Below are 24,968 nucleotides of genomic sequence, written 5' to 3'. Positions count from 1 at the left end.
TCTTTCGCTCGTGTTTTCGAAAATTTGGCGGCGTTTTTTGTTTATCTATCATCGGGGCTCCCCTGTAGCCATCCTCGTGACGAGACGCTACTTTTTATGAAACAATAAAACTCTTTCTTCAAACCAAGGTGTCGCTGATTCTTCTCACTATGTGGGAGATGACGCTTGATTGCCAATATACTTGCCTCGTTCCTTGCTATGATTTACGTCATGCATGAATGACTAGGCTCCTTGGATCGCTCTCCAAACAGTGGGCTTCTGGCAGCTGTTTTGGATTGCGGCATTTTCCTCTCTAGAAGCAATTCTAGAGACGGAACCAAGGGTGTCAACATGTTGCCATGTTTTCGTAGACTATTGAGCAAGCTTTGCTCTCGTAAGATATTGCACATCGAGGTAGGGATCAAACTAGACGTCTATTGTTGCCCCTCAGAGGGAATCAAGGACGTCGTCATTCCCCTCGTCTTGTACTGGGCCATTTCGGCTTTTTATATGATCAGCTGTGTGTGGGACGTAGCCTTCGATCGAGCCACCGGTTTGATCTCCTGGACGAGGTGAAGGAGCTGTAATGTTGGCGTTTTTGACGTCTGGTTCTTTTTCGAGAATCTGGATGTCGACACGGCCGTTTTGCTGAAACGCCGATTTGGAATCTCCTCTCTCAACCGCCAGTTGTTTCGAACCTTCTGCGTCTGAGTCGGCTTTCAATGCGAGTGCTTCTAGCTTGTCCTCTAGAGCAACTGGAGCAACTGAACCAGTAGCATTCAAACGCTGCTGTCTATCTCCCTCGCTCTTGGCGGCCTTTTTCGTCTTCTGTAGTGCTCTGGCTTCCTCCAGTAAAGTAACCTGCTTCGTCGCCCCATCTCCGGCGCGCCTTTCCCACACCGGATCCTCGACCAACTGGAGGCGCAAATACATGGCTCGCTCGGCGCAAGCCTCTGAGCACCACATCTCCAGCTTCTCTCTCGACACAATCTTCATCTCGCGGCCATGATCAGCGCCCCCTTTAGGTCCCCACACAATACGGAACTTGGCATTTGAGTCTTCCTTTCTGTGCATGTGCGGACACAGTGTATATCCACAGCGGCCCTCGATATTGCGTTCCAGCACCAAGTTGTCGAAATCTGTCGGCTGAAAGGGCACAAGCGCGGTTTTGAGCGCAGCGACGTCGGCGGGGGAGGGGTTGGCAGCGTCGGCAGAAGGAGACGAGGGCAGCTCGATCAGTTCTAGGATGCGGTCGAGTATGAAAGCCTCGGCGTCCTTTTGAGCTTGGATTTGATTTGCATGGTGTAGCGCAATAGCCAGGTGCTGTGGGTTGGGCGCTCTGCCGTCGCGGTGTTTGTAGTGCATGTGCTGTGGTTGTGCGTTTGTCTGCGACTGCTCCATGGCGTGAAGTATTTTTCTTGCTACCTCAAAAAAAAGATGTAGTTGGACGATATCACCAGCAAGATAGGTCTGATGGTACGTAGATCGATAGGTGAGCAGTAGAAGAGAAAAAGCAGCTGTGGCGCGGCATGTCCGTCACGGCCGGCGTCATTGGTGGAGCGCGGGCTAGTTTCACTCCCCCCACACGAGTCACGACGCCCGAACTCCCGAAACAGCTTGAAACGTTAGGGACTTGAGTTGGTGCTGCCTGGCTGCCTGCTTACCTAGGCTAGCACCTTCCCCCCAAACCAAACCAAACCGTCTGAAACCATCCTACTTCATCGCCGTCGTCCATATCTTGCTCTATCTCTCCCCCTTTGCTCCTTTGCTCCTTTGCTTCCCAGCATAGAATTGCCTCCTCGACAGCCAGAGAATATATATTCCTGCACTTGTCGACGCTCCTGTCCTCGCATTGACCGCATGTTGCCGGAGCTCGTCGCTGGTCGCTGAGGTAGGTTCCGCTTGGCGGCGCTTATTACCTAGTGCTGCCCTTGTCCCGCGCAGCCAGCACATAAACCTGATCGCCCTGCAGACTTTCAACTCCGCCACAAACTGTACAGACAACAACAACAATTTCGATTTCTGCAGCCTGTGCTCCATCATCCACCCCCCGGGCTGCCGTGTGTTTGTTTCCCACTCCCACGCGCGTGTGTTTTGGATTCGGTTCGACCGCTGAGCCTTGTGTTACGTGTCGCCGCTTCTTCCCCTCACTCACTGCTATCCCGCACCTCAAGATTCCCCCGTGGTTTTCCTGCCTATAGCGTACGCCAACCAGATGTCCGACCCGCCGTTTACGGTCAAGGCTCTTTTCGATTACACGTCAGAGCACGACGATGACCTCAATTTCCACATAAGCCAGGTCATCACGGTCACCGCCGAAGAGGATGACGACTGGTATTACGGCGAGTATGTCGCCGACTCTGGTGAGAAGAAAGAGGGCATCTTCCCGCGCAATTTTGTCGAGAGATATGAACCTACTGCTCCTCCACGGCCCACGCGCCCTACGAGGGCCAAAAAGGAGTCTGAAGCGGCTCCCCCGCCGCCGCCGCCAGAGCCAGTTGTCGAACAACCAGCCCCTGTAGAGGAGCCGGAGGATAGCCCGGTTGAGGAGGAGGAGAATGAGCCGGAGCCAGAACCAGTGCCAGTGCCGGTCAGACAGCCTTCTTTGAAAAAAGATGCATCACCTCCTCCGCCCCCTGCTGCTCCTGTCCCTGCTCCCGAAGCGGCCGCTCCACCCCAGAAACAGCCAGAGCCGCAACAAGCATCTACTACCAAGGCCCCTCCACCACCCGTGTCCAGCAAGCCGAGCGGCAATTCATTCAGAGATCGCATTGCTGCCTTTAACAAACCAGCTGCCGCCCCAATCACCCCCTTTAAACCAGGTGGGCTGAGTGGTTCCAGCTTCATCAAGAAACCATTCGTCGCCCCCCCTCCGAGCAAGGATGCCTACGTTCCTCCTCCAAGGGAGCCCCCGCCAAAAATATATCGCCGGAACGAAGATCCAGAGGTTGTCAATAGAGAGCCACCTGTTTCGGAAGCTTCGCAGCTGCCACCCGCTGCTGCGGAACCATCTGAAACTGAAGAAGATCAACCAAAACCTACCAGTTTGAAGGAGAGAATTGCGCTTCTACAGAAACAACAAATGGAACAGGCTTCTCGTCTGGCCGACGCTGCTCAGAAGAAAGAGAAGCCAAAGAGGCCATCCAAGAAGCGGACTGAATCCGAGGATGCCGCGACGACTCTGGCGATTACGGAGGGTGCTGACCTGGAACGCACCGACAGTCTTCAGACTCCTCGAGATGAGCATGCAGTTGTAGATACCGATGATTTGGAGGAGTCAAGACCACAACAACTTGCTAGTCCACCGCAGCCCTCCAGAGAGCTTGTTAGCGATACAAACGATGCTGATTACTCAGGAGCTGGTGACACTGAAGATGCAGAGGAGACTTCGACTAGCAAGGAAGACTTTGACGAGCGACTTCCGCGCAAATCCGCAGCAGCTGCGGACCAAACAGGTGGCGAAGATGACAGTGATGAAAAGGAAGAGGAAGAAGAGGATCCTGACGAGGAGAACGAGGACCCCGAGGTAAAGAGGAAAATGGAACTCAGAGCCCGAATGGCAAAGATGAGCGGTGGTATGGGTATGATGGGTATGTTTGGGGGTGGTATGCCCGGCATGTATGGACAAGGAGCCCCAAAGAAGACGAAACCGTCCCAGGATGCTGAAGATACTGTCGATGAGCCTGATCGTTCCGCGCCTCCCAGCCAGGCACCTCCAGTTCCGATTATGGCGTTGCCGGGCATGAATGTTCCAAAATCTGAATCCCTGTCTTCACCAAAGGCAGAGAAAGAAGAGGAGTCAGCCAATGCTCCAATTACACAGCTGCATTCCGCTGAAGAGGTACCGGATATCGAGGATGTGACAGAGGGCGAGCCAGCACCTCGGAAATCGACCGATAGAGCTCCTCCGCCTCCACCACCTCAAGAGCGTGCTGTACCACCTTTGCCTCCAACAGAAAGTCGGCCTCCTCCGCCTCCTGTTCCTGCAGCTCCTCTTGATTCACGGCCCGTACCCCCACCGCCCCAGTCTGTGGCTTCTTTAAGCCCAGGTTCAGAATCCGATGACGAACTCTCGGTTAACACCAAGAACTTGTCGCTGAATGAAGTGGTCTCTGGAGGACCTGCCCCTGACGCTCCTCCCCCGCCCCCGCGTCGTTCGTCGACATTTGATTCTCCTAGGTCCCCGACATTGTCAGACAAGCGTTTCAGTCGCGGACCTCCTCCAATTCCAGCCAACCCACCTCAACCATCGTCGCCACCACAGGCTCGGCCACCTCCTCCCCCGCCCCCTGGTGCCTTAAGTCGACAAGGTACATCACATAGCGTGACCCAATCTTCTGTTGCAGCGAATGATGAAAGCCAAGACGAGACCACCGAATATGAAGCTGATTACGATACCGATATCGCGTCTGGTGTAAAGCACAAAGATGCACTGAAAGCTCATGACCGACATTCTAGTTTCGGTGATGGAGGCGAGGAGGCGTCCCTCCAATCTCCACGAGATACCCGCCCTCCTCCCCCCCTTCCGCCAACGGTTCCCCAAGCAGTACCGCCTCCGCCACCAAGTCAGCCCCCTAAGAGAGCATCAATGGATATCCCAAGGGCTGCACCCCCTCCTCCTCCACCTCCTGTTGCGAAGGACCGGTTTGCCGAGGAGGAAGAGGGGCGTGCCAGCGACGATGAAGAGTACGACCCCTACCGATACAATTCTCCTCAGTCTAGGTTACCCCCTCCGCCTCCTCCGCCTGTCCAAGTACCGGCTTCTAAGGATGTACACGACGACCTTTATGATGCTTCTCCTACTTTGCCTCAGGCGCCCCCTCCGCCGCGCCCCGACAGAGCTGCTGCTCCTCCGCCTCCGCCTCCGACAACAGATGCACTGCCAACGCGAGGACGGCCAAGCCTTGACGTATCTAGGAGTCAAGCTAATACTCGTCGATCAATGGACGTTGCCCGGCCTTCGATAGATGTGGGATTCATCGCAACAGATGTGGACTTGGCTGAGAGCAGTTTCTGGTGGACCCAGCCTAATACCCCGCCGCCAGCATTCCAGGGTCGGAAGGATGTGATATATGAGGTAGAGGAGTCAACTTCGACAAAGCGAGGTGGCAAGACTACGGTTAGCAAGGATGTTTACGTGCTATTTACAGACTACTCCCAGACCATCATCAACGCTCAGTTCGACGCCAAAAACCCAAGTGACGTCTCTCTTGAGCAGCGACATGAGGGTCCTCCGAACCGATTACGACAGGATCAACTAGAAGCTGCTCACGAGCAATATGGAAAGCGCATTTCGGCCGCCATCAACTCCATTCAGAATACGACAGTTGGAGATGGTACACCTCACGGTTTGATCCAGTATTTGCTTAACCCTCTCACCGACGCCCTCGCCCCTGTCGGAGGACGAAGCTACGGTGCCTTGGTCTACGCAAACTTGGCCAATGCGTCTATCCAACAGAGCGATGAAATCCGCGCGGGAGATATCGTTAGCTTCCGCAATACACGGTTCCAGGGCCACCGCGGCTCCCTACATCAGAAGTACAACTCCGAGGTTGGAAAGCCCGATCATGTCGGCGTCATCGTGGACTGGGACGGCACTAAAAAGAAGATCCACGCTTGGGAGCAAGGCCGCGAGAGCAAGAAAGTGAAGCCCGAAAGCTTCAAGCTGGGCGATCTCAAAAGCGGCGAGGTCAAAGTCTGGCGCGTTATGCCTAGAAGCTGGGTCGGCTGGGATGACTCCAAGCAATGAGAGGGAAAAATCCGTTCTGTTCTGTTCTAGATTGTGGATGGGTTCGCATACAAATATTTAGGACACTTCTTCTCCCTGTCCACATCGCAGCATGCATCCAAATTCGATTTGTGTATACAGTCTTCATGTCATCCTAATTTTTTCAGCTGGTGCTGCAGCAAGCATTCATGGTTATGTTTTTATTTTCTTTTCATGTCTTCTGTTTCCATGACTCCAATCCACATATTTACGATTCTGGTTTGCCCAGTCATTAATAATTTTCCCTGTTTATATCCTCAATCAAGAATATTTGTCTAACTACATATGACTTGTTGAGTGAGTGTACATATAATCAGAGACTGTTTCGAATCCACACCACACTGCATTGACATGCAGACTACTGAGAGACACGGCAGAATCGGCATAGAACCGGTTATCATCGTTTTATGGTGCCCGCACCGGCGCCACGCCCGCCACGCACCAGCTTCCTTCTCCCCGCCACGCACCCAATAATACCGCCGCCTCCACCACAGCAAAGGATCAAAGTCACCATGCGCTAACACGGAAAGCACGGCACCGCCAATATTGTGACCAGTAGCCAGACCCATGGGATTTGTCGATTAACGCCCAATGGGAGCGCTATGTTATCTTTTTTTTTCTCCTTTCAGACCAGTTGCCTTTTGTGGCTCTGTTCGAGGTGGAGAAGAGGAGAGGACTTGCTACTATATCGTTAATCGTGGAGCGAAGCTCCACTATTATAACATGTATGATGGAATGACTCGCTCCTCCGCACTCAATTCTTGACAGTCGTCTTTTTATCTTCAGGGAATGCCCTGACTCGGCCCAATGGCTGTCGATGACGACTTGGAGAAGAAGATGCCATTGTCGTTGCCACATGAACAAGCAATGAGATCTACACCTTCCCTCGTCGATGAGGGGCACGTCGATAACAGTAGCGGTGACGAGAAGGATGAAGGAAAAGAAGAAGATGCAATAACAACAACTCCTCTTCCTCCTTCCGATCTCGAGAAGAGCGATACTCGGGCCTCTTCGGTTATGGAATACTCAGCCTTCCCCAAAGGCATGAAGCGATATATTGTCATTTGCTCGTCGTGTGCTGGGTTCTTTTCGCCCTTGTCGTCGCAGATTTATTTTCCGGCATTGAATACTCTGGCTTCTGATCTGCATGTGTCAATTGGGTTGATCAATTTGACCATGACTAGCTACATGGTATGTTTTGATTTGTCTGTTTTAGCTTTTGCTATGCGTTGTGGCTTATGATTTTCCAGATCTTCCAAGGTATCGCGCCGATCTTCGTTGGGGATTTCGCAGACAAGGCTGGCAGAAGACCTGCGTACTTTTTCTGCTTTGTCATTTATCTGTGTGCCAATATCGGACTGGCTCTACAGAACAGCTATGCTGCTCTCCTTGTCCTTCGATGCCTGCAAAGTGCCGGCAGCAGCACCACTATCGCACTTTCTGCAGGCGTCGTAGCCGATGTTGCAACTGTTGCTGAGCGAGGTGGCTACATGGGCTTTGTGACGGCCGGTTCTCTCTTGGGCCCAGCGCTGGGCCCGACTATTGGCGGTTTGTTATCGCAATATCTGGGCTGGAGATCGATCTTCTGGTTTCTGGTGATCATAGCCGCCATCTGGCTCGTGCAGTTTTTTATTTTCTATCCAGAGACTGCGCGAAAAGTGGTGGGAAATGGCTCAATTCCGCCTCCCACGTGGAACATGTCTCTGAGCAGCTATCTCAAAGCTCGCAAGACTTCCGAAGAGGACCGCATAGCCGCGGAGCAAATGCTTGACCCCGCCTCTCGCAAGCTTTCGTTCCCCAATCCGTTGCCCACGCTGGCCATTGTCTTCCAGAAAGACACGAGTCTATTGCTCATCTCAAACTCGATTTTGTTTGCCGGCTTCTACGATGTTGGGGTGGCCATCACATCCATATATCGGAGCACCTACCACCTGACTGACCTCCAAATAGGACTATGCTACCTGCCCTTTGGCGTCGGGTCTGCCCTGGCAGCTCTCATAAATGGCCAGTTTCTAAACTACAACTACCGACGAATTGCCAAACAGATCGGCATGCCTCTAGTACGTAACCGACACACCGACCTCAAAGATTTTCCCATTGAAAAGGCCCGACTGCAAATGGCATTTCCCCTAATAGCGGGCGCTGTCTGCCTGGTGATTGCCTTTGGTTGGTGTGTCGATTTCGAGACGCATCTGGCCGCGCCGACGGTGATTGTTTTTTTCCTAGGATTCTGCTTGACCGGCTCGTTTAACACTGTCAGCACGCTGCTCATTGACCTTTACCCGACCACCGCGGCGACTGCTACTGCGGCGAGCAACATCACCCGTTGTCTTTTGGGCGCTGGAGCGACGGCGGTCATCGAGCCTATGTTCAAGGCAATGGGGAGGGGCTGGTGCTATACGTTTATTGCGCTGCTCATGGCCTGCACTGGACCTTTACTGATGCTGCTGGTTCGATATGGACCCAAGTGGAGAGAGGAGCGGCGGGTGCGACAGGATGAAAGTGAAAAACAATAGAAGATAGCTCGGCATACTAGCTATCTAGATATACCATTGTTATGAATGATGAAAGTTACCAATACCGGAAAATGCAGGAACGCGGATACCATTCAGCAACGTTGCGGCGACGTTGTGTAGGTTTGCAACGTATTAAGAAGACTACACATGCCTTACTGTTGCAAATGTCACTACGTATCTAATTTTCTAAGCGTGGTGACTTTTTGTGATGTATCGGTAATGTGGTGATGTTGCAAAGTGTGAAATGGTTGTAAAACGCCCGCAAGTTGCTAACCACTTTCTACGTTGCAGAATTTGATACATCTATATTTCTTGATGTGTTGCAGGTTAACTACAATTCAAATAGAAGCTATAGTGAGGCCTATACCAAGGCCTGCAGGACTAATATAATAGTGTACTCAGGAAGCTTTGATCATCTTGACGAGTTTAGTTCTAGCTAGAAATGAAATGTTTATAACGACGTTTTTCACTTTACTGTCAGATTGTTAATTATATAGAGAACCATATATCGGTTTAAGCTACACCATTTTTATCAACCTCGAATATTCCTCAGCTAAAAGCAAAATAAGCCCGTTCTAGCGGCTGCCTCTCTCCCTCCCATGCCAGCCAATCCGACCTCGTGGTTCTATATCGAACAGTTAGCAGGTAATTCAAAAGACGGAGACGAAGAAAAGAAGTTCATACGGTAACAAGCCCATCGTATTAACCTTCCAAATACCCAGTCCCAGCAGCACCAACTGCATCAAAACGTAAACTGCCTTACAACCCCAGAGCTTTGCACGGTTCGACTCGGTCTCAAACTTGAGAAACTGGGCATTCGTAGCAATCAGGCCCTGGATGGGGCCCTTGAAGAGCATAAACACCATCATGATACTGAAAATCTGCAGGCTGTTGCCGGACATGTACATCATAATCGCGTTCATGGGGATCTGTTTCGAGGGGGCCAGGGCGACTTCCCATGCCTTTTTGAGCTTGAGGGCTTCGGTCTCGGCGGGCTGGCGTTCGCGCGTGGGTTGGGCGTTGCGTTGCTATTTAATTGACAGACCGGGTTAGTTGGGTTTGTTTGGAGACGTATAAAATGGATGTTGGGATGGCTACCTGCTTGCCAGTCGGCTTGGCTGCAAAGCCAGGAGGATTGCGAATGTTGTTGCCAGCTTTGGGTTTCTTGGCCAGAGGCGTGTTCATCTCAACCACCCATTTGGGCGGCAACGGCGAAGCTGACATGTCGAATATCTAGTAGTTATGGCGTTAAAAGGACGATGAGCTGTTGTGGTTGTATTATTGCTTTGACGTAGCGCTGCGGAGAGAAAAGAAGCAGTTCCGTCTGCGGTCTGCCGGCGGACCCGCAACGGAGGCTCGTGGTTGCCCATTTGACGCTGCTGGATGCAACGACAACACCTTCTTCTCCTTTTTTTGTATCTCGATATCTCACAGCTCGTCAATCGCCGTCTGATTGTGCACTCGACTCAGTGTGCTCGGGTCTCAAATCCACCGGTTAGAAATGTGCTTTTCTTGAGATCTGTTCGTTGCATTCCAAGCTAACTCTAGTCTCGCCCCAGCTCCCTGAACACTACCGCACCGCACCGCACTGCACTACACCTCTGATATCAATCCAAAAAGAAAGAAAAACGACATAATCCACGGCGATTTGCACTCCTTTGACGTTATCAGTCCGCGATCGATCGAGGCATGGAGCGTTGGACTCAGCCAACCAACTAGATCCCAGAGTTATTTGCGCGCCCACCCCTCCTCACACCTCATTCAGCGATATTCAATTCATGTGATCGGCCGTGTCACTGTCTGGCATAGGCGCATCGACTAGACTCGTGTCTGGCTATTTTTGGGTTTTCGCTCATATCGCCTTCCCCTCATTTTAAGCCACCATGAGTTCAGGCGGAGATGCAAAGCTCTTTGCTAGGGTACGTCGTCTCCTATCCCCCACACTTGCAGACCTGTATTCTTTCTTTATCCGTGTCTACACAAAATAGTCATGTTTGATATGCTCGCCACCTGCAAGAAAATCCTTTTCCTTCCATGATGTTTATTGGCGTTGTCCCCCATTCTGGGCTGTATGGCTCACCATTTTCTCGAACACCACAGGGCAAGGTCGCGGAGTTGCGCATGGAGCTCAACAGCGGAGGGAAAAAGGACAAGAACCACTCGGCAAAGAAGATTGCGCTGAAAAAGATCGTCGCCAATATGACGATGAGCAATAATGATATGGTCGGTCTGTTTCCGGATATCATCGCCTGCATGACTATTCCAAGTCTGGAGATCAAGAAAATGTATGTGCTGGTCACCCTGTCCGCGACGAGGACAATTTTGATTGACTATTGGTTTTGGGGCGGAATAGGTGCTTTCTCTTTTTGGTCAACTACGCGCGAGCGAAGCCGGAAATCGCGCTCAAGTCTTTACCGATCCTAGTGGATGTAGGTCACAAAATTCGGCAGTTGGCTGTGTTTGGTTCTAACAAATGCATAGGATATGGATGACCACAACCCCCTAGTGCGCGCCCTCGCTCTTCGAACTATATCATACATCCATGTCCGAGAGTTTGTCGAGGCAACAGTCGACCCGGCTAAGCGCTTAATGGTTGACATTGATCCATATGTGCGAAAAACGGCCGCGTTCTGTGTAGCGAAGCTCTATGATCACCACAAGAAGATGGTTGAAGGCTCAGATCTTATTGAACGTTTGAACAAGATGCTGAAAGACGAAAACCCCACCGTTGTTTCCAGTGTCTTGGCGTCTCTGGTTGACATTTGGGAGCGCAGCGAATCTATATCATTAACGATAGATTACGCGAGTGCCTCGAAAGTGGTATCAGTCTTGGCCGATTGTTCAGAGTAAGCCACCCGAAACATCTATCAATACAACTCCCGCTAATCGAGTCTAGATGGGGCCAGACTTATATTCTAGAATCTCTGATGGCATACGTGCCAAGGGACTCTGGCGAAGCTTTACTTTTGGCGGAACGAATCGCGCCTCGTTTATCTCACTCTAATTCTGCAGTGGTGCTGACCTCGATCCGAGTCATCCTTTATCTCATAAACTATATCAGCGACGAAAAACAAGTAACAAGCTTGTCGAAAAAGCTATCACCGCCTCTTGTTACCCTTTTATCAAAACCTCCCGAGGTGCAATATCTGGCACTGCGAAATGCAATCTTGATTTTACAAAAACGACCCGACGTACTTCGGAATGATATCCGCGTCTTTTTCTGCAAATACAATGATCCGATATATGTCAAAGTGACGAAACTGGAACTTATCTTTATGCTTGCAACCAAAGATAATATCGGTGTGGTGCTTGCAGAGCTGCGAGAGTAAGTAATTCTTTCTTCCTTATTGACTGTTGCTGACTGTATCAAAGATATGCGACGGAGATTGATGTCCACTTTGTCCGCAAAGCCGTTCGAGCTATCGGAAAACTAGCCATCAAAATTGAGTCTGCTGCGCGAGAATGCATCGACACTCTTTTGGAGCTTGTCAATGCAAAGATCCCTTATATTGTCCAGGAAGCTACTGTCGTGATTCGCAATATCTTCCGTAAATATCCCAACCAGTACGAAGGAATCATCGGCGCTGTCATTCAAAACATAGACGAGCTTGATGAACCCGAGGCAAAGGCCGCCATCATTTGGATTATTGGACAGTATGCCGACCGGATCGATAACTCGGATGGCTTACTACAAGACTACCTGGCGACTTTCCACGACGAGTCCATCGAAGTCCAACTTGCGTTGCTCACAGCTACAGTGAAACTCTTCATTCAACGCCCGACCAAGGGTCAGCAGCTGGTACCGCAGGTTCTCAAATGGTGCACAGAAGACACTGATGACCCGGATCTTCGCGATCGAGGGTACATGTACTGGCGTCTCTTGTCAACAGACCCGGCTTCCGCCAAGGATATTGTTATGGGCGAAAAGCCACCGATTACAGCGGAGAGCGAAAAACTAGAGCCAAAGACACTCGAAGAATTATGCTTAAACGTTGGAACCCTGGCTACAGTCTACCTCAAACCAGTTCAACAAGTCTTCCGATCAGCGCGACCCAAACGCCTCATAGAAAGCCCTGCGCTAGTCAAACGCCAACGTGGCGATGGCGAAAACGGCGTGTTTGCCATTACTGCTCCTCCTGTAGCCCCCGTCGCCCCAACCCCTGTATCGCCTTCCGGTAATTCTCCTAACAATGGTGATCTCGCTTCTGCTGTCAACGCGGCAGACGCCTACTTCAACAACATCGCTCCACAACAAATGGCTAACCTCGACCTCGGTGGCCGACAAGATAGCAGCCTAGGCGGACTGGGCGGAACGGGCCAGACGTCTCAATATGTCGTCAACCAGAACCAGCAGCAGATATATCAGCCTCAAACTACTAGCGGCGCGGCTAATGGAGATATGGTCGTGGCAAGTGGAGAGTTGCTCTTGCTCTAGATGGAACCATGATGTATAGAAATAGTGTGGTGAAGCTTCTATTTATTTATTTTTTAAAAAACTTTTTAACTTTGTAATACATGATTTCCCGTATCGATAATCTCGATATTACCTTCCCACCACATCAGCAGCCTTCCTACACGCTTGAAAGAAAATCTGACAAAAATCCCATACGTCGGTGAAAGTATTATACAACGGCGTAGGGGCAACACGGACAACATCCGGCTTCCGCTCGTCAATCACGACGCCATTCTCTTCCAGCACTTCTAGGACGGTATCTAGCAGCCCCTGCTCAAGACGGATACTGATCTGAGCGCCGCGCTCTTCGGGGTTTGACGGAGTGATTAGAGTGAAAAGTGTGTTGACGTTGTTTTCCTTGGAAGAAGGGGAGTCCAGGAGAAGGGATTCGAGATAGTTGGTTAGAGCGAGTGATTTCTTGCGTAGTGCTGGCATTGTGGCTTTGTTGAATAATTCAAGAGATGATGCCACGGCGCTGAGGTCTAGGGCTGATGGGTTGGATATTTGGAAGCCGGCGGCGCCTTCTTGGGGAACGAATTCTAAATATCTGTTAAAATCCTGTATGATAAAATAGTGTTCCAAGGAATTGCATACTGTTATCCATAGCAAACCGGGTTTCCTTATCATGACCCCACCAGCCTGTCAGTCGAGGGCGATAATCGTAGTGACCGTCCTGCTCTTTCAGACTGACTTTTCCATGTTTTTCGTGCACGAACAATCCAGCCATGGCTCCAGGGCCACTATTGACGTATTTGTAGTGACACCAGGCCGCGAAATCCACTTCCCAGTCATGTAATTGCAATTCAACGTTTCCAACTGCATGTGCACAGTCCCATCCGATGAGTATGCCCTTGGAATGCGCGTGTGCTGTGATTTTCTTGATATCAAAGTATTGACCGGTGTAGTACTGGATTCCGGGAAGGAGAATCAGTGCTGTGCTTGACGCGTTGTCATCAATCACTTTTAATATTTGTTCTGTGCTCAATATAGGGTTTGCTGGATCTTCGGGCTCGATCAGCACCATTGCTGTAGCAGGATCTAAATTGTGGAGCTGGATTTGAGATTCGACAGCGTACTGGTATACCTGATTAGCTAAGACTCAGGTTCAAAAAGGCCAAGAGAAGGTCTCTTACGTGGTCACTGGGAAAAGCCTTGCCCTCGAGAATAATTTTATATCGTTCCGTAGTTGGTCGGTAGAAGCTGCTCAGCAGAATATGTATATTACCAGTTAATGTCCCCATGAGAGCAACTTCACTAGGTAAAGCTCCCACAATCGGTGCGAGCATCTTCGATCCAGCCCCGTCGATATGGAGATATGGCGGGAGCAAGGCATCTTCATGAGAAACAAAGTGGCCGGTGACACCTTTGATAGCCCAGGAACGGAGATATTGGTCGACGTATTTGCGAAGATTCCGAGGTTGGAGGCCTAGGGAGTTTCCGCAGAGATATAGACAGCGTGGGTCTGACTGGTCGTTTTCTAGGTCTGTAGCTAGTGTTTTTCGGGCGAGATCTTCCTTGGACGGAATGATGAATTCATCGCGAAACTGCTTTAGATCATCTTTTTCGTCTAACACTGCTGCATATTCTCTGCTGTAGTCACCCAAGTTCTTGCCAGTAATCTCCGACCCCATCTTTCGAACCAACAAGAAATCCTTTCCAGTTGAAGGATTGAGCTGCAATATATATCTGACCCTTAGTTGAGCCCAAGTAAATGGTTTTCGAGCTATAACACAAATACCAATGTCGAAGAGGGGTGATAAGATCGATAAGCATATCGCCGTTTTCTGCCGCGAAATGCCGCTTACCCAGTGAGTGGGGTTGTATATTGTTGTCAATGGTTGTGAAAGGAGGTATTGTTAAAATATTGATGTACTTGATTATGGTGTATATGAAAAATCAAGCATAGAATTACGAAAAGTTATTCTACAATCCAAGAGATTCTCAACTGCCGTGTGTGATGGCGCTAAGACGTCTTCATACGTGATGCTAAGTGGAATTCCGACGTGGGGATAATCCAGGAAGAAAACAGGAAGATATTTGCTTCCTATAGTATCTGCAGGTATTTTCCCAGTGTCGACTTTATATGATTTTTACATGTATAGTGATTTGCATTATGGGCAAATGACCGATAGACAATTTGTAAGCGTGGCCATTCTGCCGTGGGCGGTGAAGGGCATGGAGATAAGATGGTATCAATTCTCCCCGACGTCAACATCGATTTTCTCCGGAGTCGCAGACCAGACAAGACCGATTCACCTCAACTGGCATACGCGAAAGATGTCTCAGCCAAAGATTTCCCTCTGGGTTTCCCGAGCTGCTCGGAAACAGTCTCTTGCAGGCACTCTGCATGCACAGCCATGTCAACATCGACGTCTTCATACTTCTCACTTCGGCACGCCGATTGTTGCGAACCCTCGAAGCCAGCAGTACGCTCTGCCGACGTTAAGACAGTCTACAACAAACATCAGCAGATCTAGAACAACTATGCCACAAAACCCGTGGCGAAGCAAGCAACGTTTAGCGTTCACGACAACGGCACAGAAGAAAGCGACTGCTGTGCTGACAAACCCGAGGGTCGACGATGATGGAAACCCATTGCTTATAGAAATATCCCAACGAGCTGCAAAGGTACGTACGAAGCACAGTTTGAAATGCATATTAGCATACAATTCCTTTTTTCCATGTTCTCGGTGTTGTGTGGTACACGTGAGGGCACGTTGTCGATCTATATGAATTAGACATGATTGCCGCACATACAACCAGCGCCAGAGGACAATTTTTATTATTATTTTCTGCTTTCCTCTTGGAAATATTCGCACACTTGCTTGAATAAATTTACTGACAATGCTCTAGCGCCTACGAGACATCACAGACCCAACATCAACATCAGTCTCCACGACACTCAAAGAAAACCCATACAACCATCTACGCATAACCGTAACCAGTGGCGGCTGCCATGGTTTTCAATATTTAATGACTCTGGAATCAACGTCCAAGATCGACGCCGAGGAAGACACCATATTCGAAGCCGAGCAGCCCACCGACTCGTCCGAGACAAAAAAAGGCGAAGCAAAAGTCGTCATGGACGGCCCCTCGCTTGAGCTGCTTTCCGGGAGCACGGTTGACTTTACTACCGAGCTTATCGGTAGTCAGTTCAAAATCGTGGACAACCCTCGGGCTACAAGTAATTGTGGCTGTGGGACGAGTTTCGATGTGAAAGATTAGAAAAAAGAGGAAGAATTTAACAATAAGATAATATGTATAATACCATCATTCACACGTTTACGATGTATATATGGATCGAGATCACCGAACTGTACAATCCAGATCACTCTACTTCTCAAAAATAATTTACAAACAGTGCTCTTATTCATGCATTTATTTATCACCACCTCGAATTCTCTATCAATCGACTGACATTCATGATTAACACTCCCATTTTTCATCGTCTCATATCATGGAAGAAAGCCCTCAAATGCTTTCCAAACTTCACGCTTTCTTTTTAATTGCTCTGCAGCAAACGAGCCTTTTTTCAGCCCCAATCCATGGAAGATCGTTTTCCACCCAGAAGGCGCCAGTTAAATCCCGTAAACCCGAGATGCCTTCTTTTCATCGTATCTTTCAATCATCCTGAACAATCCACATCGGGGTTGATTGATGGTGATGTCTTTGACGAAGAGAAAGAAAAAAAGAACATGACTTTCCTAAGTACATTACAAAAATATGCAGGTACGCCGACTCCTAAAGAGCAACCCACAGAAAGCCGGTAAAACATAAAAGTTTTTAAAAAAGAAAAAAATTGAGAAAAGAAGAAGACGGAAAATCGAAGACTCAAACTTAGTAAGTACGAGCAAGGTTGCGCAGGTACCAGTCGACAAGTCTCCGTCCAGCCTTGGCCTCGCTGATGTGGATGAGCTCGCCTTCGATGGCGTAGTCCAAATCACTGGCGCTGATAGGCTCGCCTTCCAAAAGACCACCTTCAGCCCAGCGGATCTGGCGACTGCGCTGCTTGTTAACAAGAAGCCATGCACGCAACTTCTCGGGCTCGACGTCAAGGAAGCCAGCGAGTTTGCTCAAGTCCATAGTGGTGTAGAGCTTCAGATAAGACTTGACAGTGGGGTTGAAGAGTGTGTTCTTCACCTCATCCATGAAAATGGCGGTGTGGTGATCAACAGGGTCGATGTTGACCGAAGGGTTGTCAAAGTCTGGAGGAGTGGGGCTGATGAACTTGGGGCAGGCCGAGCGGAACAGCTCCTCGAACAGAGGCAGGGCCTCTGGTCCACCGCGCTGGAGGCGATGGAACTGCTCGCCGTACTTCTCGCGAAGAGCAGTGTGAATGGTGTCATCCAGACGGGTAGGGTGGAAGGCAACACAGATGGCGATCAAGGCATACATCTGGTCGTTCTTCTTCGTGATAGCGTCGTACTGACTGCTGCCCTTCTGGAAGTTCTTTGTCCTCGATACGTAAACGAGGATGTGGCTGAACATGCGAATGGCATCGGCATAGCGGCGCATCATCATGTATGAGAAACCCACGTAGTAGTAGGTGGTGAAGTGGGCAGCCATGACACGAGCGAACATGGCCTTTTTGTTCATCTCGATGTCATCCAGCGTCTTCAAGGCGAGACTGAAGTCACCCAACAAGCAGTGCACTCGCAATAGTCCAATAATGGAGAAGTACCCCAGCATCTTGTAGAGTGGGCGTGAGCCGTATTCTCCCGCCACGGCTGCCGGATCCTCACCCCGTTTGATGGCAGCAAGCTGTTCGTTTATTTGTGACCGCTGGATCAAGGAGTAGAGCACGTTGAGGACCGAGTAGCAACCCCAGGTGTTAGGGTTTTCCCGGAGGAGTTGAGCTTCCTCTTCGTTAGATCCGCTTCGCGCCACGCGGTTCCGGTAGCGGCAGAAAGACTCGAATTGATAAATAAACTCGTCAATGACATCCCAGGCCCAATAGTACTGTCGCAGAAACAATGTATGTCAGTCTATGTAAACAAAAAAAAAAATCGACCCCGCAATATCTCCTGCGCGCAAAACTTCAACAAGGACTAGCACTTCACATACCGAGGGAGCCTCCAATTCAACAGGGCCTTCAGAGTTCAGGATATAATGGAACAGGCTGCAGTAGTTGTCGTAGCTGGCAAACTTGGTCTCCAAAGTCGCCTGGTACTCGAGCGGGGTGGCTGCAGCGGTAAGCTGTGCCTGAAGATCTTGTGTCTGAGACGCGCCACCAAGTGAAGTGGTGCGGTCGAGGTCGCTCATTCCATCTTCGAAATGCACCTGCTCTCTGTAGTCGTTGACCAAAGCCTCCTCCTCGGCATCAGAGTCGTCATTCACGTTAGGACGCGCATTGGAGCGCTCTTCGTACGACATGGCGGAAAGTTGTTATTTAGCGAGCGACCGTCAATGTCGTTGAAAACAGCTTAGCCAGGGATTCTGCACTGGATAGAGCGTGACTCTGTCGTTTTGCTGTTGCCGACTTGGACCGACCTGGTGGATGTTTAGTGGTGTGGAGCCAAAACTGTGAATTTTGAGGGTTTTCGCTTGTGCTTTGTGCTTATCTTATCTATTGCCCTGCGCATAATGCTGACTCAGCTATACATCGAAAACGACATCATTTTCGAGATGGTTTTTACAGCTACTTTCCATGCTAAACTACTATCTGAAAGAGTTTTATTATTAATTCATGTTGCTATTTTCCTCTTGAAATTCGATTTCTCCTAAAAACAGCTGTAAAACTAGTAATAACTTCAATGCCTTTCTAGTTATACCAATACTGCTGCTATTGCGGTTTCAGAAGAACCAGTAAGTCACTCTGAAATCGATTAAAATGGTCAATTATTTCAATAAGAGGAAGCCAGAACTTACATGGCTGATGGTTAATGCTTGTGTTGTGGTGAGTATCCTGTTAAATATCAGATTGCGCTACTCTGTATTGGGAAAGCGGTATACCGGGGCAATTATACGTATTTGAACTCCGCAGCTTTGTTCTTCATTGTATCGCGTCTCGTCCAGTCCTCCTCTTGTCTGAATAGAAGACTCACTTGCATACTTGTGAGGTGCGCCACAGGCTTCTACTATACCTTGATTACTTTAGCACATTTGTGTCCGCAGACCCCAACCCTCACGCTGATCGACGATTCAGCAGAATCGCGAGCAACCGGGCAAGATGTCCAAGTCAAAGGAGAGCCGCCCTGCTGAGGGCTTCCACCAAGATTATATTGCATCGCTTCGGTATCGCAATGATCTGCCACCACCAGAGATGCCCCCAAAGTTTCTCGACATTCCCCACGAGGGATTGGAGCGCTTTCTTGCTCCTGGATTTGCGACAAATATGGCGAGGCGCGAGGAGCCTGGCATTGACGTTGATGCTGAGGGTGGCATGCCTATTGACCTCGTTGGTATCCCTGGTTTGCATCTGGGTGATGAAAGTGGTATGTTCTTTTTACCAGTCCTTGGATTGTCCCTTTAGGTCTAATGCGCGCAACTTGTAGCTATTCTCATGCCGGAAACTGCACCACCACCTGATCCTCGCGACTTGCCGTTTCTAATTCCCTTGGACCAGCTTAAGAACCCATCGGTGAAAAACTCCAATGTCAGTTTCCTTAGACGAACACAGTACATTGCCGCCGAACAACGCGGTCCCGGGGGCTTCAAGTCCGCACCCGGAAGACCAAAGCCGCGTCTTGCAGATAAAACGAAATTGACCAATGACGATCCTCTCTACATCAAGAAATATATCATGAAGGGATTCGATATTGCCTATCCACAAAGCAAACATACGGGAGAAGATAGTGCCGAGCGCATCAAGGGACAGCCCGCTCAGAAACCGGAGCTTGACGCTTGGGCAAAACCTGTTCATCCTGATAACCCCAAATTAAAGCCCGTGGGTTTCTTCCCAGTTCTACCGGACTTGCAAGGATATCCCGATCCCGGTGGGTTTGTCCAGTTCAAGTTCGACAAAAAGCCTTTGTTGGCAGCCTCTGGGAAACGCGATGAGCGAATTGACGTTGGCCTTTTGTACCCGTCTGCCCCTCCTGACGAGGTACTTGAGGAGCATGAAGCCAAGGCCAAGTTGCACAAGACCAACCCAAAACTTTACAAAGATCCCGGCCCGATTCCGTGGGATTATGATCTTTTTGTTCCAGAGAACAAGAATTCCACAAAAATCAAGCAAAGTCTCGACCCGTTGAACCCTGATCGAAACAACGAAGAGCTCTACACCCATGACGATGGAGAAAGCAAATACCATCGTTATGATAGGCTTCGGACGTATTCCACAAAGGCTCAGCAACTCAACCAAGAACAGAAACAGCGCGACATTGCATTGACGCTTTTCGATCCTGCCCAATCCTCGAAGAGTTCAGCCGAGGGTACGACCAAGGCTGCTTATTATTATCCAATTTTAGGCAAGATGCGCCTAGCACCCGAACGTGCTCGTAAAATTGCAAGGGCTGGCCTAGCTCCTAGTCGAGCCGAGTCCTCCAGAGAGGACCAAGCTGATCAAATCCATGTCACGGCTCGTGATCCCGACGAGGCAGAAATCTATAAGCGAAGCCTGCACCGTGGCAACGTGGACCCAGAATTCAAGAAGACCTTGCCGCCACCGCCCCAGGAGTTGGAAGCAGATGAGAACGGAGATGAGGACGCCGATGCCGAACCTGAAGTCTTTGAGCAGGCCCGTGAAGGAGGATCCAGTCCTGCACCAGAAGCAGAAAACAGATCTGATGATGAATCTTCGTGATTTGAGGCCTAGTCTTTTTGAATTATCGATATTTTCTTATTTAGGCATTGGCGTTCATTATTGGGCTTTGGGTTTCAGCAAAAGTATTATTACTTCAAAGTTGTATCAATTGAAGAGCAAGCGACGGTGTTGATAAATCTTCTTCATACTTTTCTTTTTGTAATTATCTACATGTAGCGGAGGGGTCACTTGGGGGATTCATGGCGGAATAGATTTAGAGATACCTTGAGAGACATTTATAACTTTAAATATACCAAAAGAAAATAAAACAAATTGAACATTTGCAAGGCACATCAAGTACATATGTAACAATTCATCAATTGTACATGGCCATTCAAGACCACACCGGTATTTCTCGATGTCCCCTTTCACCCTCGCTTACATATTGAATTCCGTCCAGCATCACCCCAAGTGCCGGTGGATTGCAACATATATCTAGACCTAATTGAAGCCAAAAATAACGCAATACGGTTCCCTTGGACCGAGAAGAGAGATTCATATCCGATAATCCGCTACTATATAGTCAAATTGGAACTTTATATGTAACAAGTCATAAGTCCAAATAAATTTAGCCGGACATAGAAGCGGGGATAGATAACCTTAACCCTAACCTTAAAGAAGAACCCCTGTCTTGTACATAACCTATTTGAAACTGCCGAATACGTATTTAGGCACAATTGATGATTAAGAATAATCAATCCATAACCCCCCATTTCTGGCGGCTGAATAAAATAAATGCAGGTCACTTACCCTGTAGCCCTGATCTGCTTTCAGGCTAAAAAGAAATAGTCTAACGAGTCACGCATGGTTTCGGCATTTAGACTAATGAAACACCATCTAATTAAGCCTTTCATACTAATACGAGATTTCGTTTCAGTTCTACCAGTTGACGCCATTCACGCTGGTTTACGAAAGTATATAAAGAGGCATCTATTCACCCCAGATCGGTGTAATTGTTTTCATCAACAGCAGCATTACTTCAAAACAATAAATAGTCAATAACCAGTCTCAGTTTATTATAACTATATTGCCAATATGGTTGCCCTTTCCACCCTTCTTGTTACTCTTTCCACTATTACAGCATCTCTTGCTGCACCTACAAGCTCCGAAGCCAAGCGGGATGTTGATCTCGCAACTCGTGGCCCTCATGACTTCTTCCTAGGAGCTGACACTCTCAGCCGTCGTGGTGCCATTGACTATGACCAGGATTATACAACTGACAGCACAGTCAGTTATTCTCCAACGAGCACCGGGTTCTCCGTGAATTGGAGCAACTCTCAAGACTTCGTTGTGGGAGTTGGATGGCAGACTGGAACTACTAGGTATATCCTCCTTTAACTATGCGGCATCTGTCATTTTACTTACCTGCTATATAGTCCCATTACCTTTGGCGGTGACTTCTCGGTCGCTTCGGGAAGCGGTACTGGTCTCCTCTCTGTATACGGCTGGACCACCAATCCTCTTGTCGAGTACTACGTTATCGAGAACGCCTTGAACCCTCCGCAGCAAGGGTCGATCGTGGGTACCTTTACAAGCGATGGTTCCGAGTATACCATCTGGAAGAATCAGCGTGTCAACGAGCCCTCGATTGTCGGTACCGCGACTTTTGACCAGTACATCTCCATTCGCAGCTCCACGCGAAGCAGCGGTACTGTCACTATCGAGAATCACTTCAACGAGTGGGCCAGTCTCGGCCTGGATCTGGGCACGTTCAATTATCAGGTCATTGCGGTTGAGGGCTGGAGCAGCAGTGGCTCTGCTTCCCAGACTGTTAGCAACTAGGAGGAGTTGTTTATTAGCAGCACTGTGACGGGATGTTTCTCAAGTAAATATGTCCCTCAAGTAAATCTCTAGGGTTCATAACAAGTGCCGCTGTCTAGTGTGTCAGTGAAGATATTGATAGTGCAATCGAGTCTCCAATGCAAACCACGTTACTATCAGAATGCCTATAATTAAACAACTCAATAATAAGAAAGCCCTTGGTACGCCGACTGATATATACACTGATGCTGTCTATAACACTGAAGGCGAAGAAGAAAAAGACAGATATCTTTTCACACAAAAATATTTAAAACACAGAATGGATATCCCATCTTGCTTCAGTCAGATATGTCGATTCTGCAAACCCCCTCCTCTCCTTACTCTCCGTCTCCTCAATTGCATGACCTGCGCAAACTGGCCGGTCAATCGTGCCAGTAACAAGAACACAAAGGCGCCTATAACAACAGTCTGTGGGATGTACGTAACCGTGTCTTGCATGAGCACATCTCGTCTCTGCTGCTGCTCTGCGTTAGGAGGCTGCACGCCGCCTAGCGAAATCGAAAAAGAGAATGAAAAGGGCGAGACCGAGGCAGACATGCTGGTTGACGAAGACCCTAACGAAACTGCATGATCAGGCTTGGCGATAGTGTAGCAAAGAAAGAGGGTGACGATTAGGAGGGGGATTATGAGTCATAAGACGGTGCAGACTGATGACAATGTTGTCCTTTTGTGTTAAAAAACAAATTAGTATCTTCATTTTAAATAGTCAGGATAAATATAGAGGGGGGGGGGATACCATTCCATACTATCGAGTTTTTTAACCCAGTTCGTGGTGACTTTGAGTCGCTCGCGTACGCTGGTCAAGGGCAGCAAGAGATATTTCTCTTCTTCGGCAATTGGGAGGACACTGGCAAGCCAGTAAGGAAACAAAGCTGGATCAGTAGGTGGTTGCCCATACTCCAACAAAACTCTTGGATGAAGCCAGGGAGCCCCCTCCGTACGTCGCCTTTCGACAAATTCCAGACAAACTTGCATCAATTGCTGCGTCGATAGTGCTTCCAGCGGCAATTCGGGAGCCTCGTCACCAGGATTCTCCTGTGCTGCCGTGGTCGCTGCTGCTGTTGCTGTTGCAATGTCCCGTCTCTCTAAATCTTCCTCTTGTGCAAGGCCAATATCGTCCACGCGCTCAGTCTTTGCAATATAATATCCATCGAGAACACCCCAATCGACAATTCTGAATTTAGATACTCCCACGGCTCTCAGAAGACTTCGGCCATCGGGTAGCAGATCAAATCCATTAATCGAGAGGATAGTGCCATATTGCATGAACTGTGTCCGTCCAACGGTATCCGGCGGCTCATCAACATAGTTATACGTGACCATACCAAACTTTCGCCCTCCATCTTCCAGTGCCCGACGTATCATCAGACGGTACCGAGGCTCAAAAACGTGCAGGAATGTAGGCATAGAAGGAAAGGAAAGAGTACAGACAAACAGAGGAAGATCTTTGTCTTCTCCAAGAAGAGTATCTTGCGTCATCGTCGCTCTTCGAGACTCTATTTCTGTAGGATAAAGGTTGTTGATGAGGTCGTTTAAGATCCTGTTGATAGGTTCCAGCACGAGAGCTAGTGGAAGAGAGAGCTTTCGTCTGCAGATTGGACAGAGGTTGGAATGATCCAGGACACGAGCCACACACCTGCGGCAGAATGTGTGTCCGCATGGAGAAGTCAGAGGATCGACCATTAGTCCGTAGCATACTTGGCAATCAAGCTCGCTTCTGAGGTTGTTTTTCAATTGCTGAAAAACCAAGTTGTCTATTTCCGCAGCTGGTTGTAGTTCTGTTTCCGAGTCGATGTGCTCATAGGTGACATTCTCAATGTCGTATGGGAGGCTGCCTTCTTTCATCAGGTTGTAGATACCCAGGTATTTTCCATTATGAAGAGCGGCTTCCTGGGCCAGCGGGGGAGACTTGGTTTCAGTAAGACTCTCGTCCGTAGTAGTCGACGGCATCCATTTCATGCTCATCGGAGCAACAGTAGCGTTTTTAGCATTGTCCTCCAGCACTTTTTCTATAACGTCATTAATTTTGCCAACGGTAACATCAACACCACAGTCACCCATAGAGTGTTCGGCCGACGACGACGAGTCATTGCCCTCTGGCCTTTTGCATCCGCGGTCCTTCCACGGACACAGGAAGCCATCTTCTCGCCTCTCGTCCCTAGGATACGAAATGCCCTCTCGTTTGACCACCGGCGGGAGACAAGCCCGACACAGCGTGTTCCCACATGGAAGACGTAGAGGCACGCGCAAAGGCCGAGAACATGTCGGACACTGAATACGCTTGATTACCGAATACGGGTCAATCGCGACGTTTTCATCGGCTTCTTCTCCTTCTTCGTCTGTGGCATCCTTGATAAAATTGTCTGCGGCGTCTGCATTGTTATTATTATAATTATTATTATCGCTTTCGCTCTGGTCGGTGGCCGACAACACAGGCTCGGACTGCTGGGAGTCGCGGCCGCTATCAGGTGCATCGGACATGGATTCTGATAGCGATTATCCAACCGGAGTTGAGGAGCATTTGAGACACCAAGGTTTGTCACACGCGTTCTTCTACATGTGACCAAAGACAAAACGAGATAATCTATCCTTTTTGGTGGCGATAATATGGATAAACTTTGGAGCTTTGTCCGAGGGATGAATGAATTTCTTTTCCCGTGGGGTCGGGCTAGTTAAATCAGTCCGTCT

General features: G+C 49.2%; 11 protein-coding genes across 11 annotated transcripts; 6 read left to right on the top strand and 5 right to left on the bottom strand.

Moving 5' to 3' along the window:
• Window positions 1-426: 426 nt before the first annotated feature.
• On the bottom strand, window positions 427-1,380 carry TRUGW13939_07839 (uncharacterized protein; the record flags this gene model as incomplete). The annotated part of the gene is made up of 1 exon (XM_035490976.1): window positions 427-1,380. The coding sequence occupies one exon, from the start codon at window positions 1,378-1,380 to the stop codon at window positions 427-429; it is 954 nt and encodes a 317-aa protein (XP_035346869.1).
• Window positions 1,381-2,194: 814 nt separating this feature from the next.
• TRUGW13939_07838 (uncharacterized protein) lies at window positions 2,195-5,728 on the top strand (the record flags this gene model as incomplete). Its single annotated transcript, XM_035490975.1, has 1 exon — window positions 2,195-5,728. One exon carries the CDS (start codon window positions 2,195-2,197, stop codon window positions 5,726-5,728), a length of 3,534 nt encoding a protein of 1,177 aa, XP_035346868.1.
• Window positions 5,729-6,613: 885 nt separating this feature from the next.
• TRUGW13939_07837 (uncharacterized protein) lies at window positions 6,614-8,262 on the top strand (the record flags this gene model as incomplete). Its single annotated transcript, XM_035490974.1, has 2 exons — window positions 6,614-6,937; window positions 6,997-8,262. The coding sequence occupies 2 exons, from the start codon at window positions 6,614-6,616 to the stop codon at window positions 8,260-8,262; spliced, it is 1,590 nt and encodes a 529-aa protein (XP_035346867.1).
• Window positions 8,263-8,912: 650 nt separating this feature from the next.
• Window positions 8,913-9,486, bottom strand: TRUGW13939_07836 (uncharacterized protein; the record flags this gene model as incomplete). The annotated part of the gene is made up of 2 exons (XM_035490973.1): window positions 8,913-9,290; window positions 9,361-9,486. The coding sequence occupies 2 exons, from the start codon at window positions 9,484-9,486 to the stop codon at window positions 8,913-8,915; spliced, it is 504 nt and encodes a 167-aa protein (XP_035346866.1).
• An 813-nt stretch (window positions 9,487-10,299) lies between these two features.
• Window positions 10,300-12,697, top strand: TRUGW13939_07835 (uncharacterized protein; the record flags this gene model as incomplete). Its single annotated transcript, XM_035490972.1, has 5 exons — window positions 10,300-10,547; window positions 10,616-10,691; window positions 10,744-11,108; window positions 11,159-11,587; window positions 11,635-12,697. 5 exons carry the CDS (start codon window positions 10,300-10,302, stop codon window positions 12,695-12,697), a joined length of 2,181 nt encoding a protein of 726 aa, XP_035346865.1.
• A 108-nt stretch (window positions 12,698-12,805) lies between these two features.
• On the bottom strand, window positions 12,806-14,346 carry TRUGW13939_07834 (uncharacterized protein; the record flags this gene model as incomplete). The annotated part of the gene is made up of 3 exons (XM_035490971.1): window positions 12,806-13,254; window positions 13,310-13,790; window positions 13,849-14,346. 3 exons carry the CDS (start codon window positions 14,344-14,346, stop codon window positions 12,806-12,808), a joined length of 1,428 nt encoding a protein of 475 aa, XP_035346864.1.
• Window positions 14,347-14,992: 646 nt separating this feature from the next.
• On the top strand, window positions 14,993-15,940 carry TRUGW13939_07833 (uncharacterized protein; the record flags this gene model as incomplete). Its single annotated transcript, XM_035490970.1, has 2 exons — window positions 14,993-15,343; window positions 15,569-15,940. 2 exons carry the CDS (start codon window positions 14,993-14,995, stop codon window positions 15,938-15,940), a joined length of 723 nt encoding a protein of 240 aa, XP_035346863.1.
• Window positions 15,941-16,552: 612 nt separating this feature from the next.
• Window positions 16,553-18,088, bottom strand: TRUGW13939_07832 (uncharacterized protein; the record flags this gene model as incomplete). The annotated part of the gene is made up of 2 exons (XM_035490969.1): window positions 16,553-17,674; window positions 17,780-18,088. The coding sequence occupies 2 exons, from the start codon at window positions 18,086-18,088 to the stop codon at window positions 16,553-16,555; spliced, it is 1,431 nt and encodes a 476-aa protein (XP_035346862.1).
• A 796-nt stretch (window positions 18,089-18,884) lies between these two features.
• TRUGW13939_07831 (uncharacterized protein) lies at window positions 18,885-20,459 on the top strand (the record flags this gene model as incomplete). Its single annotated transcript, XM_035490968.1, has 2 exons — window positions 18,885-19,149; window positions 19,210-20,459. The coding sequence occupies 2 exons, from the start codon at window positions 18,885-18,887 to the stop codon at window positions 20,457-20,459; spliced, it is 1,515 nt and encodes a 504-aa protein (XP_035346861.1).
• A 1,035-nt stretch (window positions 20,460-21,494) lies between these two features.
• On the top strand, window positions 21,495-22,241 carry TRUGW13939_07830 (uncharacterized protein; the record flags this gene model as incomplete). Its single annotated transcript, XM_035490967.1, has 2 exons — window positions 21,495-21,781; window positions 21,836-22,241. 2 exons carry the CDS (start codon window positions 21,495-21,497, stop codon window positions 22,239-22,241), a joined length of 693 nt encoding a protein of 230 aa, XP_035346860.1.
• A 732-nt stretch (window positions 22,242-22,973) lies between these two features.
• On the bottom strand, window positions 22,974-24,761 carry TRUGW13939_07829 (uncharacterized protein; the record flags this gene model as incomplete). The annotated part of the gene is made up of 1 exon (XM_035490966.1): window positions 22,974-24,761. The coding sequence occupies one exon, from the start codon at window positions 24,759-24,761 to the stop codon at window positions 22,974-22,976; it is 1,788 nt and encodes a 595-aa protein (XP_035346859.1).
• Window positions 24,762-24,968: the final 207 nt, after the last annotated feature.

The sequence above is a fragment of the Talaromyces rugulosus genome, chromosome IV, assembly GCF_013368755.1.
Source record: "Talaromyces rugulosus chromosome IV, complete sequence".
NCBI classification, from domain to species: domain Eukaryota; kingdom Fungi; phylum Ascomycota; class Eurotiomycetes; order Eurotiales; family Trichocomaceae; genus Talaromyces; species Talaromyces rugulosus.
This window is presented reverse-complemented; position numbering and strand designations above follow the sequence as displayed.